This window comes from Megachile rotundata, chromosome 7 (assembly GCF_050947335.1).
Source record: "Megachile rotundata isolate GNS110a chromosome 7, iyMegRotu1, whole genome shotgun sequence".
Taxonomy (NCBI): domain Eukaryota; kingdom Metazoa; phylum Arthropoda; class Insecta; order Hymenoptera; family Megachilidae; genus Megachile; species Megachile rotundata.
In genome coordinates this window covers 4,184,403-4,202,790 of record NC_134989.1, presented here as the reverse complement: position 1 = coordinate 4,202,790, position 18,388 = coordinate 4,184,403, and the positions used below count along the sequence as shown (strand labels likewise).

Sequence of the window (18,388 nt, the reverse complement as noted above, 5' to 3'; positions counted from 1 at the left end):
CACAAGCACGCTACGTGGTAGTCGGATTATGTGCAGGTTGCGTCTCTGAAACGAATTGCAACCACTCCTCTAATTTCTCTACTGCACACTATCACACACTCCATGTGTATTTGAACCCAAATACAAATACACATACGCACAAACACATATACTCATTCGTACAAGTTTTACGTGGATAGATACAAGGACGCGAATCGTGCAAAGCATCGATTCCATCGATAGCTAGCCAAAAACTGATTCATACTGTTTGCCCATATTCCAGCTATTTACCAACCTGTTCCTGATTCTGGGTCAATCTCGTTGGACGAGGATTTCGTGCTTTTGCGGTTATTAGTGGCAGCGGTCGCTATTAAGGATTCAGGCCGTCCTATTGGCTCGCTGATTCGCTCGTGGATCGTGAATGAGGACGAATCGAGGCTTTTTGCCGTGGTAAAGATTCAACTGATTGAATGCTGGCTACGATGACGATTTCTGAAATGAACTTCGATGAACTAACTCTGAGTTACAATGAGATTTCGAGATGCAATCACGATTGTGCAACGACTCTATTTCGTTAAGTTTATTGTACCCTTCGATGTTAGTGTTTTATGAAATTACTTGATTCTAGTTTTAATTTCCTTTTTCAGGCTTGCAGGTGTTAGGTGCTGTGTATTAATTTTCTGGTTTGAAAAGCAGAAAGTTGGATACGATTTTATGACATAAATGTACAATTATTATTACTGCAATATTTATGTTATATCAATTTGAAGCTTGATGTACAATGAAAATGTCTATTATACAGATTTTATTAACATGAAGTTTAATAATAATTTAAGGACATAAGTCTATCAAAGTACTACTTGTATCATATCGATTTGAGGCGTAATGTTTGTTGAAAATGGCCATATTAACTGTTTGTTCGTGTTCTTAATATCCTATTGTTAATTGCCAAATGACCACCTTAATGCATAAAAACATGATAATATATATGATTGCCTAACTACTAGTCAATTCGTTTTCTGGAATTACATGAAATGATATCAATAAATTTTACAAATTTGAGAATTTGTGATTTGAAAAATATGTGAACATTAAAGATTTTCAAGTATCTTTATTTAAAAATGACTAAATATTGAATTTGTGAAACTGTATATTTCTAACCTTGTAAATATGTAGATTTTCAGATTTGTGGATTTCACGATTTGTAGATTTGAAAATGTGTACATTTTTTAACTTTTAAATTTGTAAACTCGTAAACTTGTAAACATGTAAATTTGTGAACTTGAGAACTCGTGAACATGTAAACTAATAAATTAAGAAACTAGAAAAGTAGAAAACTACAAAACTAGAAAATTGGAAAATGATACAATTAGAGAAATACGAAATCAAACAATTAGAAGATCAGATAATAACAATTAAACAATAAGACAATAAAACAATGAGATAATAACACAATAAGGCAATAAGATAATAAGGCAATCAAACAATCAGACAAACATGCAATTAGGCAATGAGTCAATTAGATGATTGGATAGTTAGGAAATTAGATAATTAGAAAATTTGGAAATTGCAAAATTAGAAAATTGGAAAATTGAGAAATTTGGAAATTAGGAAATTGGGAAATTGGGAAATTGGGAAATTGGGAAATTGGGAAATTAGGAAATTGGGAAATTAGAAAGTAAAAAATTAGAAAATTGGGCAATTGGGCAATTGCGACGTTGGGAAATTGAGAAATTAGAAAAGTAGAAAATTGGGAAATTGGAAAATTAGCAAATTAGCAAATTAGGAAATTAGAAAATTAGAAAATTAGAAAATTAGAAAATTAGAAAATTAGAAAATTAAAAAATTAGAAAATGAGAAAATGAGAAAATGAGAAAATGAGAAAATGAGAAAATTAGGAAATTAGAAAATTAGGAAATTAGGAAATTAGGAAATTAGGAAATTAGGAAATTAGGAAATTGAGAAATTTGGAAATTAGGAAATTTAAAAATTAATTTTAAAAATTGAAAATCAATGATTTAAAAAATTTGTATTCAAATTATTCTACTTCCTAAAATCTAGCTATCATATCTATTAAATTCAATAAACATCTAATTTGCCAATAAATTAAAATATTTTATTTTAAAAATGGTCTGTCACATTCTGCCAAACTCAAGTTCAGAATACAAATTTTTTGCAGAGAGCCCTAATAACTCTACAGAAGGCCAAATTAAAATGCATCATTTCTGCCAACGTATCATAAAACCTATCGTAATAATGAAATTCCTGTCACTGCCGTCGTGATATCAATTAGTACGAATGTCCCACTACAAACGTCTCTCGCTAAGCTTTTTCCTCCGTCCACGTCACGAATGTGCAGTCATTAGGCAGAATCAATAATTTTTATTTTGCACACGTATTTCAATAAAAACTACCGTAAACGTTCGTAAATGGCTATCATGATATTCAAATCGCGCTCGCATCACCGATATTACTGTCCTTTTCATGACACATTAAGCTTGCATCCCTTTAACTACCCTGAAACTGTTCGTGTCTCTCTGGCTATGTGCTTTTAACCGGGCTATATATTAGAAACGACGTCGATCGAGTCATTTTATTTTATCAATTTATAGATGTTGAAAAGAGCTTGGAAACGGAAACGTGCTCCTTGGAGATTTTCAGTGGATGCTCGAGTGGCGTTGAAACTGACGATCATTTCCTTTTAGAGTTTTGATGAAGTTAATTTTCTATGAACCACTTCGACTCTTCTAGCTTCTCCACGTGAAATATTTTATTTCTGCCTTTTCACGATACTATAATGGTTCAATAAGTAAGTTTTCTTGTTAAGCTTTCCATTTTCTATAATATCCGTGATACTCTTAGTAGAGGAACATGAAGAGAGACTTAACAAATTTAATTGCGACACGTAAACTTATCAAAATGATTCATTAATATTTTATTTTAAATTGTGAAAGTCTTTTTGTTAAAATGTATATTGATTTTTATGAAGTATTGATCTTCAGTTCTTTACTAACACATTTTTTGAATTTAATTTGAATTTAGAATGAGTCGTGTAGTGTTAATGTTAATGTTTAATATTTAATATTTTGTAATAAAACGTTTCCTTTTTACCTAAGCTTTTAAGATTAAGAAATTCCCAAAGCAGTTAAATTCAGATATGAGTCGGATTTGACTTCGGATATAAATCGAAGTAAAATTAGAAATTTCCCTAACATATAAATAATGCTCGTTGATCGTGAACTCTTCGGGAAGCAACAGTTTCGTGATTTTCTCGACGAAACGAACGATACGGGATTTGATAAGGGCAACGTAATTATTCGCGTCTCGTTAATCCGCGTCACGTCGCGTCGTTCCGACGGATATTTCATAAATCACGACAGGGTGTGCTCCGCGATGAAAAAAAAAGTGATCGACAAAATGATGCGCTCGTCGGCTCACGAAGTTGCTCGTCAAACGGCAGCCGCATTGTTTTACGATCTCAACGCCACGGCGAAATTAATCGGTCATACTGTAGCCGGGGCCCGAACATCGACGATTAATTTCTCATTTTATCGCCTTCTGATGTAGATTAATTAACTCTGTACAGCGCTGTGATATTCGCCTTCTAGATAGGCTCGTTCAAGCATAAAATTCGAACGAAGAACTTTGAAATTACGACACAATGCGATTAATTCGCCGATATTTACATCGATACCGACAGAGATTTTAGCAAACTGAACAATGCAGTGAAACGGGCTATATACGGAATGTTCCATTTCAAACAAACGATTATCTTCGGGATTATATATGAAACCGAGAAACTTTTCAAATAAAAGTAAAATTCGAGGGAGACAATTTATTAATTACGTTTTTTATAAGGAGGTAGGTCAAGATAATGGGACGCCACATTTAAATTTTCAAATAGAGAAATTAAGAAATTGAAAGATTGCGAGATTACGAGATTGTGAGAGTGAAAAATTGAAGGATTAAGGGATTGGGAGATTGAGAAATTGAGAGACTGAAAAATTATGCAATTGAGAAATCGAGAAATTGAGGAATTGAGGAATTGAGAAATTAAAAATTTTTATTTTTCAAATCATCAAATTTACAAATTTTAAGTTTATAAACTTTTCAAGTGACAAGTTGTTGAAACATGGAAAATTAATAATGTTTTAAATTATTAATCATCAAAATTAGAATATCAGAAATTGTTTTTACAAATGTAAGATTAAATGAAAAAATTTATAAAGTTAGACTTAGCAGTTAATATTGATTTGAAAATGGTTGCAAAATAAATCAGGTTTTGCAATTAATATTTGTTTTTGAAAAGGTTGCAAAATAAATTGTATTTTGCTGTTAATGCTGCTTTTAAAAAAGTTGAAAAGTAAATTAGATTGTGCAGTTACTATTGATTTGTAAAACGTTGCAAAATAAATCAAATTTAGCAGTTGATATTGACTTGAAAAGAGTGACAAAATAAATGAAATTTGTCAGTAATATTGGTTTTGAAAAGGTTGCAAAATAAATTATAATTTGTAGTTAATATTAATTTGTAAAACGTTGCAAAATAAATCAGATTTTGCAAGTCAATATCGAAGTTGAAAAGGTTGCAAAACAAATTGTATTTTGCAGTTAATATTGATTTTAAATTCACAACTTCAATTTGATCGTGATACTCGTTCTCCTTTGTACAAATAATTACAGACAGAACTCGGAAAATGATATGTCGCTCTGAGTAAAAGTAAACTGAACCGGGTCGATCGAAAATATTTATTCAAGAACTGAGAAATTGCTACGTGCTCAAGGATGTATACGAAGAAATGAAAATTTTTAATAATTATCAACTATCAAACAAAATGCAAGAATTAAAAATCAGAAAATTTGAAATTGAATAATCAAATTAGCTCGACGTAATTAACTTCTATTATTATACTGAAAAGTAATGTTACATAACATAGCTGAATCGATTAAAATATTTTATTCAATTATTTTAATCTCATTATTCTCTTCTTCGTAAAATATTTTACATAGCAACGAACTAGTAATAATTCAGCCCAAATATTTTACTAACATACTATAATGTTATAATGCTTCCATTTTATATGAAACGTTTACAGTTGGATCCTGAAGTCTAAAATCAACTTCTGAAACCGAATTTGAAAGGACCAGAGCAATCATTACAACCACACGGATTTCTCAAATTCAAGAAGTTAATTAAAACTGATAGAACCTTCTTAATTTACATAATCAAACAGATGTTACAGTTCAGTTTAAACTGCGAATAGATTTTGATCAACAGAGGTGTTATGTCTACATGTACGAATTTTCAAATTTTTACATCAACTTGACAAACTTACGAATAACTTAATTTCCAAATGTTTCGACCCGTCAATTTCTAAATCGATGTATTCCCATCATCTCCACTTTTCAAATTTTATAATTTCCAATTCTACAAATTCCAAGATTCGTTATTAAAAAGTCACAAAGTTTTAAGTTTCAGAATTAATAAACTTTGAAATTTCCAGATTGCTATATTAGTAATTTCCTAATTCCTCAAATTCCTAATATCAAAAATTTCTGAATTTCTGAATTTCTGAATTTCTGAATTCCTGAATTCCTAAACCCCTAAACCCCTAAACCCCTAAATTCCTATCCTAATTTTCTAAATCTCAAAATCTCAATTCCTCAAATCACATAATTCTCAAAATTTGTACAGTGCACATCTGTGCATTATGTATTTCAATCTCATCAAAATATCAAAACTATAAGAAAACGAATAAGAACATCAAACTATTTTGATACAGTCTTCTTGTGCGACAGTAGCAAGGTGGGTATACTCTGCATGATTTCGCAATTACGAAAAATTTATGCGAGGTATAAAAGCGGACACGGTCTTGGCGACTTTGCACGTTAAAGTTTCCACAGAAAGGGTTTCAGGGCTGAATGACTTGCTCGGTACGGTAGTTACTTTTAATTAGAGCGCCAGAACGCTCTATCTTCGAGCGTTTAAAGGGAGTACAGAACAGCGACTTAGCAGCAATTTTTACCCATTAAGGTACGACCAAGGGTCTCCTGAGGCCCGCACCGTGAAGAAGACCAAGATCCTACGGTGCAAACCTTTAACGTCCTATCTTTCCTAATACTGCTCAAGCATTCCTCGCCCTTTCTTAATCTTTGTACGTTAAGCTTATTTCAAGGAAACCAGAATAAATATTTACCTTGAAATAATGGCGGCTTAAATTGACGAAGAAATATGATGCTATACATCAAATTATATACTATCGCATACTACTTATGGTGAAATAAATAGAAAGCAGTTATAAAACAAGGTGTCCCATTGAAGATGACAATGTAAAAAATAGACAGGTGATCTTACAAAATTAGAGTGATTTAACAATAAAATAATTTTCAGAAAAAAAATACACCGACTTCGAAATGTACTAAAAAGTATAAAATAATTTCTATTTCCTAATGAAGTGATTTCTATTTCTTTGAATCATACAATTACGTCACAGATATGAATGAAACCTATTTACTCGTTAGGTAGTATATTAAATACATTTCAACCTTTTCGAAAGCGGCGCAAAATTAAAAATACCTCAGTAAACGTTGCTGCCAATAACCAGTTGATTGTGGTATGGCGTATTGGAAATTAATAAATCCTGAGAAAGAATACGAACCATTATAGATATATCTGGTAATATACGTAAATGTAACGACTGCATCTTCATTTCGCAACGTTTCTGATATAAATGAAATTGAATCGACTTCGTTCGCATGTGGAAGCCAGGGATCTAAGAACCTATAAACGGAGCCCACGACGCGGGAATTACCAAATTTGCGGCAGATGGGCTCTATCTTTATAGCATATGCGGCGATCGAGTCTTTCCGTCGTATACTCTATGAATCTATCCCTTTGCGGACTACCGCCGCATATATGCGTTCTGCGTAAATCATCAAATTGGCCGAAGAACTCATATATGCGTTTGGCGAAAACAATTGATTGAGCCGAGAAACGCATATATGTGTCCCATGTAAATGCGTGGCTATAGCCGAGAAACTTAACTATGCGTTCCGCGAAAACAACTGATAGAGCCGAGAAACGCGTACATGTGTGCATGCACGTAAATCTGTGCATGTACATACAATATGTCCAGAATTTGACTTGGAATGCTATGAACGAAAACCGCGTTAAAGCACAAATATGCGCTGGCAATTTTTAATGACTATCGCGGCAGGAGCTCGGCCCCACGGTACGGTTCACTTCGAACCGTTCCGTCCGCAAAGGGCTAGATAGACCATAGTTACATTCTATACGCATTAACACCTACTTCGCGGCGTGCTATCGAGTTATATGTATAAAAAAAGAAATAGCTATACAAGCTTTGCCTATGTTCGGCTGTCCAAAGGTTGACATGTTCAAGAAAATCTTTTAATTTTGCGCCGCCTCCGAAAAGGTTGAAATGTATTTAATACACTACCTAACGAGTAAATATGTTTCAGTCATATCTGTTACGTAATTGTATGATTCAAAGAAATAGAAATTACTTCATTAGGAAATAGAAATTATTTTATACGTTTTAGTACATTTCGAAGTCGGTGTATTTTTTTTCTGAAAATTATTTTATTTGCAATAACAACACTTTGCAATTAAAAAATGACTAACACATGTCCTTTAGTATTTCCACTGGAGAGTCAAATGGCATTATTAATTTTTTAATGCGTAGGCATCTTCGAAGTTATTTCAAGGACATCTTATCTTTTTTATCGTAAACTCGTATTTTTTTATTTAGGAATTATATTCTAGGTAAGAAAATGTATAACTTTTGTTTGATACATTTTGTTGTAAGTTCAGTATTACATCTGGTAGATTTACATTTTCAAGTATTATTAGTACCTTAAGTATTACTGATGACAAGTTAGATGAAAACAAATATCGAGACTTCTTGAATCGCGAATTACCTGTATTACTTGAAGATCAATCTAGCAGACAGGCAAAACATGTGACTTCAGCACGAAAATGGGCGAGATCATTATTCACGTATTGCACGGTAAATACTACATCGGGATTTTACTGATCGTTGGACAGGTCGAGGTGGTCCAATTTCCAAGCCAGCGAGATCACCTGAACTAACATTACCCGATTACTTCCTGTGGGCTTATCTTAAGGAAAAAGTATACTTCGATCTACCTACTATAGCTGAATTATAGCTGCATGTCGTAGTATCACGAAAGGAACTTTATTGTTTGTTGGTGAGTCTTCTACTAAAGAAATTAATAAATGTCTAGAAGTTGAGGGTAAAAATATTTATTGCAATGTTCTTAAATTAAATAAAAAACATTCCAGAAGAAAGTAACGTTGATATTTTAATAAAAAAAGTATTTTTGACAAAAACATGTAAAATCAACTAGATACTCTAAGTAATTTTTAATTGTATGAAACAAAAGTCATGTATTTTTTCACGTAGAATATGGTCCCAAGCAAAAATATGGGTTTATGATAAAAAAAAAGACAAGATGACTTTGAAATAATCTCGAAACCCATTCATTAAAAAGTTAGTAATGATATTGACGCTCCGCTCGAAATACTAAATGACACGTATCTGTTTTTTTAAACCGCATGTCTTCGAGATTTTTTATATTGTCGACTTATATGGAACACCTTGTATAATATATGAACTTATATCTAAATATGCTTTTAACGAATATTTGTGATTTATTGTGGAAGTTATAGGAAAATATTCGATAATTCCTCCTTCCGATAGAGCGCAAGCTCCATTCGTCGTATTAGTGATTGCCCAACTCGTTCAAATATTCCGATTGTATTGGAAATAGTAGTAAATGCTGTTTGAATGTATTCACAGAGTTATTGTTCGTGTAAACAATAATTTCATTGAGATTATGACACGTATACAATTGGGTACAAAGAATTGAGCGGTTTATTTCGAAAGTGGAGCAAATCCATTATTGTTATTGCTAAATGTTTAAGTGTTTGCATTTCAATGAATTTAAAAATAATGATAAGCACTAATGGACAAATTTCTTGTATTTTATGTTGTTAGATAATGTACGTTTATTATCAAGAGTTTACAGTTCTGGTTAAGATAGTAATCATTTTATTATACCCAAATGCTTTTGGAAATTAATAAATTAAAAATAACAAAATTCCTTAGAAATGAGGATTTTAGTGGAGAGTTGTTCTTACGTAGGAAAATATTTTCATTTTCGCATTATAACCTACTATCTTCACTTTCATATACATCACAGTTATAATTGAAATCATTCTGAACCATATTATTATTTTAACAAAATAAACCACAATTCGTAATTAAATTTCAAATAACAGTGAAATTGTTAAGAGATTTTTTGCACCGATATTAAAACAAAAACCGTTTCGACTTTGTTGTGTATTCATTAGAAACTGAATTAGAACTTACTTGCAAACAGGTACTAGAAATTAGCAATGATACCTAGAGAGACCTACATCCTCGCTTATTTTGAGGTTATGCCACCAATATTATACAATCCGTAGTTTTCCACAGTATTGTCAGTATTATTAAAATTTACCAGAGTTAAATTGTAACGTAAAATATTCGGATAAAAATAATTTCAATCTGAAGTGGATTTGCATCACTTTCAAAATAAATATCTTTTCAATATCATTAATCAGCTAAGCTTCCATCACACAAATATCAGGAAATTTTTATTATTTTCGCTATAAATTACTTGCAGATAAAATATCGTATTTAGTTTTATCTGTTGTTATCATTACCATAATTTCTTTCAAAAATGTATTTGCCCCATTTTCAAATAAACGATTCAATTGCAGCACCAATTTTGCTTGTCAATTTATGAACCCTCATATCTTTCTGATGAAGCATTATCGAATATAAGTTTATAGACACTTTTTTTATCTATTAACATCAGTATTATGTAGTATAAGTTTAGTTACTGCCCTTATAGAGATTCTGTATGTCTACAATTTTGTTTTGTTATTTTTCTATGTTTTGTATATTATATTATTTTTAATTTATAGTTTTAAAATGGCTAAAACGTTTGTAACATATAATTGTAATATAATCTCAATTTTCAAATTGAACAATCTGCCTATTAAAATTACAGGGAATGCGACAAAACATTTCATATAATTCATTTTTCAGTACTTGCTTCGTTTCGTGATTTTATTCGTTTAAATTAGTAATTTAAAAACATGAGGAAACCTTGTAAAACACGTTACGAAACCTTATTAGAATATTCATATTCTTCAATTACTAAATATTTCGTGCGACGTAAAAGTGGCAAATGTTTTTAATTCGGAACAGATGTAATGAATGGATAAGTTGTAAAAATACTTTCAAAAAAATTTGAATTTAAATTGTTTTTAATATTATTTCTTGAATAAAAATAGTTTTATATTTTTTTATATTTATATTTTTGTTTTATATTTTCTATCTCCACTTATTATTAATATAACAGTAAATGTTCATAATATAACTGTTTTAAAATTAAAATTTATTTAAAATCCTCATTTAATGATGAATAACAGCGTTGTTAAATATAATTTAATTAAAAATGTAATCGATTTGTCGTTTATTTGGGTGTAAAACGTTTTCAAAACGGTTTTATGCTTTTTTGATTTCATTTTTTTTAATTATGTAAAAGATATCAGTACTTGAGATATCAGTACTTGAATTAAAATTGGATGTTGTAGCAAAACTCACCCTTCGACTGTTGCCATCCTTGGGATTAAGGTCCGAGGCTACAGTACCGAAAATGGTTGGCTGTAACAAAAAAATATAATGTTCTCAATAAACTAATTGAAACATAACTATATATTTTCATAAAGTGCACTCTTTCTATTTATCTCATATATTTTATATACAAAATAGAAAATGTATCCTACATTCTAACACCTCAATTCATATTTCTAAATGCTTCTAGTCTAAAAATATTAAATATATACAAACATTTACAATTTCACCATAAAATCAAGTACCATTAAATTATAATTAAGATCACACAGTCACTATGAGCATATGTATAATTGAACTCAATTTATTATTAATAATATTACGAACTTAAATTAATTCTCAAGTTTAAGCAATTTCTGATATATTTCGTAAAATAAACGTTCCTGAAACTCCCAGATATTCAAATTTACAAATTTCTGAACTGTCAAATTTAAAAGTTTCCAAATTTGAATATTTATGAATCTGCAAGATCACTGAAACTCTGCAAGTTTACTAACTAAAAATTAACAAGTGACGTGTCTCATTTCCCTAGATCGCCAATTTTCCTTATCAGAGCCAACAGTGCTCCGTGGCGTACCCGAAAGATATTTTAAATCACTATATTAAATTTTGTCTAATAACGCTACGAAAACACCAGACTGTCTTACCGCTTTATTTACCGAAACCACCGCAAAACTATAAAGCATTTTTGCGATAGCTTTAGTAACCGCACGCCAACAAGAAGAGGTTAAATTAAGTGAGACTGCGTCATTAAATCATCCCCTTTCCTACTTTTTTCTATACGAACACCACATCGAGACTATAATTCTAGACGCCATCGGACCTTTCGGTTTTTTTTCTTTCGATATTTCACATCCAAGTTCTCTCCTTGTTCGACGAATGCATTTTTCGGTCGGGGGCACTTAATGGCCGGAATGCAGCCACCAAACTAGACGGCATTTCGTAGATTTATGAGGCGACAGCTTTTACAACCGCACTTCGGGATTCGTTGTTACACCCCTAACATCCGGACGATTTCATGCACGGAAGTCATAATATCTCAAGATCGACAACCTTCGTTCAACATCTTCTCTGTTCGTATTTTTTCTAGCAATTGAAATAGTTCCGCTTTTTTTTTAATTCTGTTGTAACTTATATCATTTGTGGATGTAAGAACTTGAGAGTTTGAATATACGCATGGTACCCAAAAGAAACCCAACTTATTTTGTTTTCAACTTATTTATTTAAATTTAAAGTACAAGCTTACATTTCCCTTCAAAGTATTCTTGCACTAATACACTTGTCTAATCTTTCATTCTATTTTTCAAAACATTGTTTAAATTCGTTTTTTATGATGCTTGATGACACTGTCGTTTTTTCGTTCACCTCAGCAAAATCAACGAATCACTTTCCTTTCATGTCTTTGACAATTCTTGACCAAAAATGGCATGACCTCACACTCTATACTTGCCTTGAACAATTTTTGTTTCCTTGAATCAAAAGAGACATGAAAGGAAAGCGTTCTGCTGATGTTGTTGAGGTAAAAAAAAAACGACGGAAGCGTATATTTAACTAAACATTTGAACACCATATTTTAGGAGAGAAGGACAATTTTTCAAGAGGTATTAACAGGTAGTTACAGTTTGAATTCTGAAGTTATATTTTAGAATATAATTGTTGATATTTTTTTAAACAATTGGCCATCTTTCCTAAAAATGGGCTACATAAATGTTCAGTTAAATGTTTTCTATAAAATAAATGAGTAAGCGTAATGCTTGAGTTCTCTTTGTAACAGTACATTCTTACATTTATTTCATAAAAGATATAAAAACCATAACATGGGTAAGTAATAGTTTCATAAAAAGAAGGTATAATATCCAAATAGTATATTTTATTACAATTTAATAAAGTTAGACATTTGCAAATGTATTTAATAATTTTCAAGGTTTATCCTCTAAATTAAGAAACAAGTCCAAAGGTTCCTAATTAACCAATAAAAAAGTTGATTAAAACATTATACCATTTTTAATTGGCACTCTTGTTCATCTGTTTGGCTATTTACGTATTCGTATAGTTTGGAAAGCAATTTTCAATAGCGTAAATTCTCACTTTTAATTAAAGCATGCAATCGGCATGCGCGAGTAGAATGACAATATAATTTTTGGAGCTATCGTAACGCCAGTAGCAACAACACAATGTCAAGCAAACAATTGTAGTTTGTTTCGGAGGATCAATATTGCATTTCGGATAGATAAATGCGCAAAGCGTTGAATGTTGTGCATTCTGCACGGTGAATCGAGTTTTCATTTATTGCGTGCACGTTATAGCAAGCCATGAAAATTAATTAAATCTCCGTTGCGCGCTTAGTATTATTTATCCGTTGTTTGTACGAATTTCGAAACCTGTAACTCCTCGGTTCAATGAACAGCACAGCTATACGAGCACACGCGATACGGTTAAACACGAAATCGTTTTTCCACGTTGAACATGTTTACTGTAAAGGTGGATGCTAGATTGATGGAATTACAAAGAAAAACTTTTCAGTCAGAAACTACCAATAGACCAGTCGTTCCGAAGGCACTACAATCTCTTATTGAATGTAACAGACTAGCTGAATAAACTTGAAGACTTCTATTGTTGTTTATAAAACCCGGGAACGTAATTGCTGACAATAGCTCTCCTGAGAAATCGATAGGAAAGCACCGACAGCATAAGAACTCACTCAAAGTAATTGTTATCGATGTGGATAATAGATCTCAGATGGAGAAGAAGATTTGACAGTGATATCTCTTGTAATCAACGAAAAATTGTGAAGCATTATATTAACTTGATAATATTCGTAAGTTCTGAAAATTTCAAGTAATACATTTAAAAATGTTCAAATCATTAAACTCTGAAGTTTCTTAAGTCATCAAACTTCCAAATTCGTGTTCTACATTTTTAAGTTTTTAAGATGTTCAAACACTGAAGTCCTTAATTTTTTTTAAGTTTCTAAATATCTAAATTCTGAAATTCTGAAAATTGAAAATTCGAAAATTCATCCAAATCTCTAGATTTCCGAGATTCTAAATTTTCTAATCACAAGTTCAAAAATTTCTAAATACCCAGTATTTAAAGTTCTAAATTTCCAACTTCGACATTTGGAAATTGTCAATTTCTAAATTTCTAAAGTTGCAACTTTCCTAAATTTCTCAAACTTCCTAAAATTTCAAATCTTCAAACCACCAATTTGCAAATTTTGAAATTTTGAAATTCACAAATATAAAAATTTCTCAGCCTTCCAGATTTCTTAATATTGAAATTCCTACATTCGAAATTCCTATATTTGTAAATTTTTATATTGGCAAATTTCTAAATTTCTAAATTCCTAAATTCCAAAATTCCTAAATTCCTAAATTCCTAAATTCCTAAATTCCTAAATTCCTAAATTCCTAAATTCCTAAATTCCTAAATTCCTAAATTCCAAAATTCCTAAATTCCTAAATTCCTAAATCCCTAAATCCCTAAATCCCTAAATCACTAAATCTCTAAATCTCTAAATTTCTAAATCTCTAAATCTCTAAATCTTTAAATCTCTAAATCTGTAAATTTCTAAATGTCTAAATTTGTCAATTTCTCAATTTTTGCATTTCTACACGTTTAAATTTTTCAATTCCAAAATTACTTAATTTTTTGACTTCTGAATTACACAATTTCTAAATTTCTAAATGTTTATTTTCCTAATTTTTTAAATTCTAAAATTTATCCTCTCATATCGCAACCGGTTACTAACAAAAAAAAATATAACACTGCAAATATTATTTTCCTCTTTCATCTTTTGCATTGATCTTTTAAAATGATTCTTTATTTTCAGACTTATCCGTATAGACTTATAACATATGATCAACAAAATTTGTTGTTCGTCCGAGAAAATATAGAATAAAACAAAGGACGATGTTCCATGGTTGTTTTCACGAGAAGCGTCCACGTGGTTAACTTTTGTGTGTTAAAAAAAATGATTCTTTCACTCGTAAAACATATCTCTATTTTCTGAATAAAATTCCACCAGGGATTTTCTATTATTTGTTTTCATTTGTTTCCTGGGATTCATCGGTGAATAGGTTTCCTATTGTGTACAGTTTTCAGCATAGAACAAAGAAAAATCCACGAGATTGACCCGATACTGATAACGAGGCTATCTTTTACTTGCTTTACGTCACTGAATTCTAGTGTAAATTTTATAAAAAAATATCGATATTTCCCAATCTTGCACCTGAAATAACAGAATTTAGCTCTTTCGTGTCTGTTAGGCAAATACAGGATATTAAATCGAACTTTTTATCAGTTGTACACTTTAAATATCCTACATAAAAATATTGTGTTAGTATTGTACGTACAGTTTACTGCAACGTTGCAGTGTACAAATTATTTAATAGTGTTTTAAGCAACTAAAATTGAGTAACGATACAGAAATATCATACTCTTTCTTTTATTTTATCATACTCTTCATACTCTCTATAATATAAAATCATAACGTAACGGTGTCACGCGTAACGCTGTCATGGTTAGGTTAGGTTAGGTTTAGGTTAGGTTACATTTGTCACTGTCATATTGTACTCTATGGTATAAAATCATAACGTAACGGTGTCTCGTGTAACGCTGCATCGCTTATACCATACTTTATAGTATAAAATCATAGCGTAATGTTGTCACGCCTAACGCTACACTCTGCATTCCACAGTCCACGGTCCACCCACCATGTCACTTTGAAAGCGCATTCACACGAAATAGGTGCGAAGCGCATTGGGGGGTTGGGCCGCGAAGCGGCCAGGGGGCACGGTCCCCTAATATAACTATAAATCAAATTACATTGTTCAGAATTTACAAATAACGTAAACCAGTAGAAATATAAAATAAAAATCCAAAATAAATATCTGCTAAATATCCAGGTATGATTTTCTTTGTCAAGAAAATTTATTAATAACCTAACCCAACCTAAGGTTATTAACCTAACCTAGGTTATGTTATTTTAAATATAATTCTCTTTATCAAGGTAATATAAATCTCGAATGTAAAATTAACATCTTTCCATGTTAATTTGAAGTTTAAATCTTTGAAATTCAGCCTTTGAAGTTTCAATAAAAATGGCAGCTACAAATACCAACTGAAACGTTCAATTTCAGTCGACTAAATAATTTTCCGTTTTCTCCGAACGTACTTGTAGAACTGCCTTAATATTCTATACTTTAAGGCACGCATTTATTATGCATCGAAGGAAAATGAAAAATTTGCAAGAGCTTCCGGAAAAGAAATTCCAGCAGCGAGAACTTCCACAGCATGCGAACGAACTTGAGGAAACTTTATCGCGTTAACTTTGAAACTCATCGCGATCCATCCAGAGGCTCGTGTTCTCCAGCAAAAGCAGTCCGGTTCCCGAGCGTTTCAAATAAAGAAGGAAGCTTAATTGTCCAAAGCACGGCTCAGAAATCGAAAGGATCGTGGTTGAATCGACCGCCGAAAAAAAAAGGAGAAATAAAAGAGAGGTGGACTCGTTTCGACGAGAAAGTCCTGGAAGAAGTTTCCGCGAGCAACTGCTCGAACACCTGACGATCCTTTTCTCCCAGATTTTTTTTTAAATCACCAACGCGATTGTTGACCGATCCGTCGAACCGTATAAAGATAAGACCGAACCGATTCGCTGTCGAGTTCCATGCTTCGGATGTTCGAATCGATTCGATTTGTTTTTCTTCCACATGTCCCATTTGACTGTTACATCATAAATGACCAGCTTTTGGTTATCGGAATATCAGTTTATTTTTAATTCTATGATAGCAGTGGACTAAACTTTTGTTTACACGATTTTTATTATGAATTAGTTATTATTTAATCTCATATTTATATTATATTCTTCTTATATTATATTTTTTATTATTTAATTTTATATTATTTTCTTTTGTCTTATCTTAAATTATTTTTTAACATTTTTTGCATAATCAGGTAGTATAAACATTGATGAAATGCAATAATTTGAATGTCAGAATTTGTTAAGAGCCTTAGAATCGACTCTCCAATCATTCTTCGAGTTAACCCTCATCGGTCACGTTGGGGTATTAAGCGACCACAGCCAATTTAACTTCAATTTTAACCACTTTATACACTGAAAACCAGAATAAATACCTTTTTTGCAGCACCACTATTTTTACTATTTTTTTCTCAAACTGTTATATCTCAAGAATGTTCAACTAAAATTTTATCTATTTATGTTATAATCGAAAAATATTTTGAATTTTCCTGTGAAGACCATTTCCTCAATTTTTTCACGTTCCTGAATTTTTGTTCATATTTGACGTTTAAATTTATTCAAATCGGTTGTTAAAACAATTTTCAAAGATTATTCATGATTTTTTTCACGTAATAATTTGTTTCTTTGTAGTATACATTTTTAGTGGCGGGGGTTTTAAATGTTTGTTATCAGTGTGTTAGATTAGGTTATTCGGTAGTGTGTCTGTTAAAGATTAAGTATAGGAAGATGCGAGTAATATTGATTAGGTTAAATGTTTAGTCTGAGAATGTTTCATAAATCAATGCATATTTTCATATGACTTTAAAGATTGACGAAGGCAAATTTGGTAAAAGAAAATATAATCATATCAAAAATGTTAATGGATTCAGGGATTGTCGATTCTAACGCAAGCGACTGTCGTAGAATTGTAAACGAATATCGAAATGGAAGACATTTAAGATTCTTAAAATTGTTGGTTAAAAATTTGAGAATTTAATAATTTGATAACACTGTTCAACACAAATTTTGTTTTCTAATACCCATTGGATGATCCTTGTAGAGTTTCTCATCCTGAACAAGAATCCGAAAACCGAATTGCTCTATCACCCTCAGTTTTTGAAAAACACGAGCTTTTGTAGAAACACGTGTTTTGGGTAGAAAATGCGATATTGCGAGGAAACTAAAAAAGCTAGGACATTCAAATTAATTTTAAAAGATAGAGGAGGCAAAACATAGAAAAAGTTTAAATTTGTTGGACAGTGTAATTTTAGAATTTGGTATCTCGAAAAGTTCCGGAGCATGATAATTAATGAATTTAGAGCTTTCAAAATTGAAGGATTTAGTGAAGTTTAGAAATTTAAGTGTCCAGAGAAATATTGGAAAATTTTATTCATGGATGCTGGAAATATGATGTCAAAATTGGAACTTGAAAATATAGTAACTCAAAATTTAAAAAATTTAAAAATCTTAAAATCCAGAGAATCCTGAATTTGCAAAATGTGAGGACTTAAATATATAAAATTAATGAGGGAGTTAAATTATCTAGAAATTTAGAGATTGTAAAAAGCTTGTAAATTTAATAATTCATAAATCTCTGAACTTTTAAACGTGCGAAAAATGAGAAATAAGATATTCCCGATTAGTGCAAAAAATTGTGTCAGAAAAAAGAGGAAAAGAAGTATAAAAGTAGAAACAAGAGCAAGTAGCTTAAAGTTCCGGAAATGATCCAGTATCCTTCGGGTCGTTTTTTAAAACGGATGTTCACGGCCGGTTGTAAATCTTTCAGCTCGTTAAATTATTCCGTGTTCCACGTAGCAGAATACTCTCAAGTGGGTGATTAACAGACTCCTTTGCGAATCGAGTAACTGATGTCCGTCTTATTTACCCAACTCTTCAGAGGCAGACACCAGTCGCCCTGGGAAAAACTATGCCAGTGACA

The 18,388-nt window shown here is 31.3% G+C and overlaps 1 protein-coding gene across 1 annotated transcript in view; it reads right to left on the bottom strand.

The window, feature by feature from the left end:
• The window catches only part of LOC100878748 (uncharacterized), a 911,930-nt gene that overhangs the window by 427,363 nt on the left and 466,179 nt on the right, over positions 1-18,388 (bottom strand). Inside the window, exon 4 of the mRNA XM_076533672.1 lies at positions 10,680-10,739. Coding sequence (XP_076389787.1) covers positions 10,680-10,739 — 60 coding nt within the window. The remainder of the gene's footprint in view (positions 1-10,679; positions 10,740-18,388) is intronic.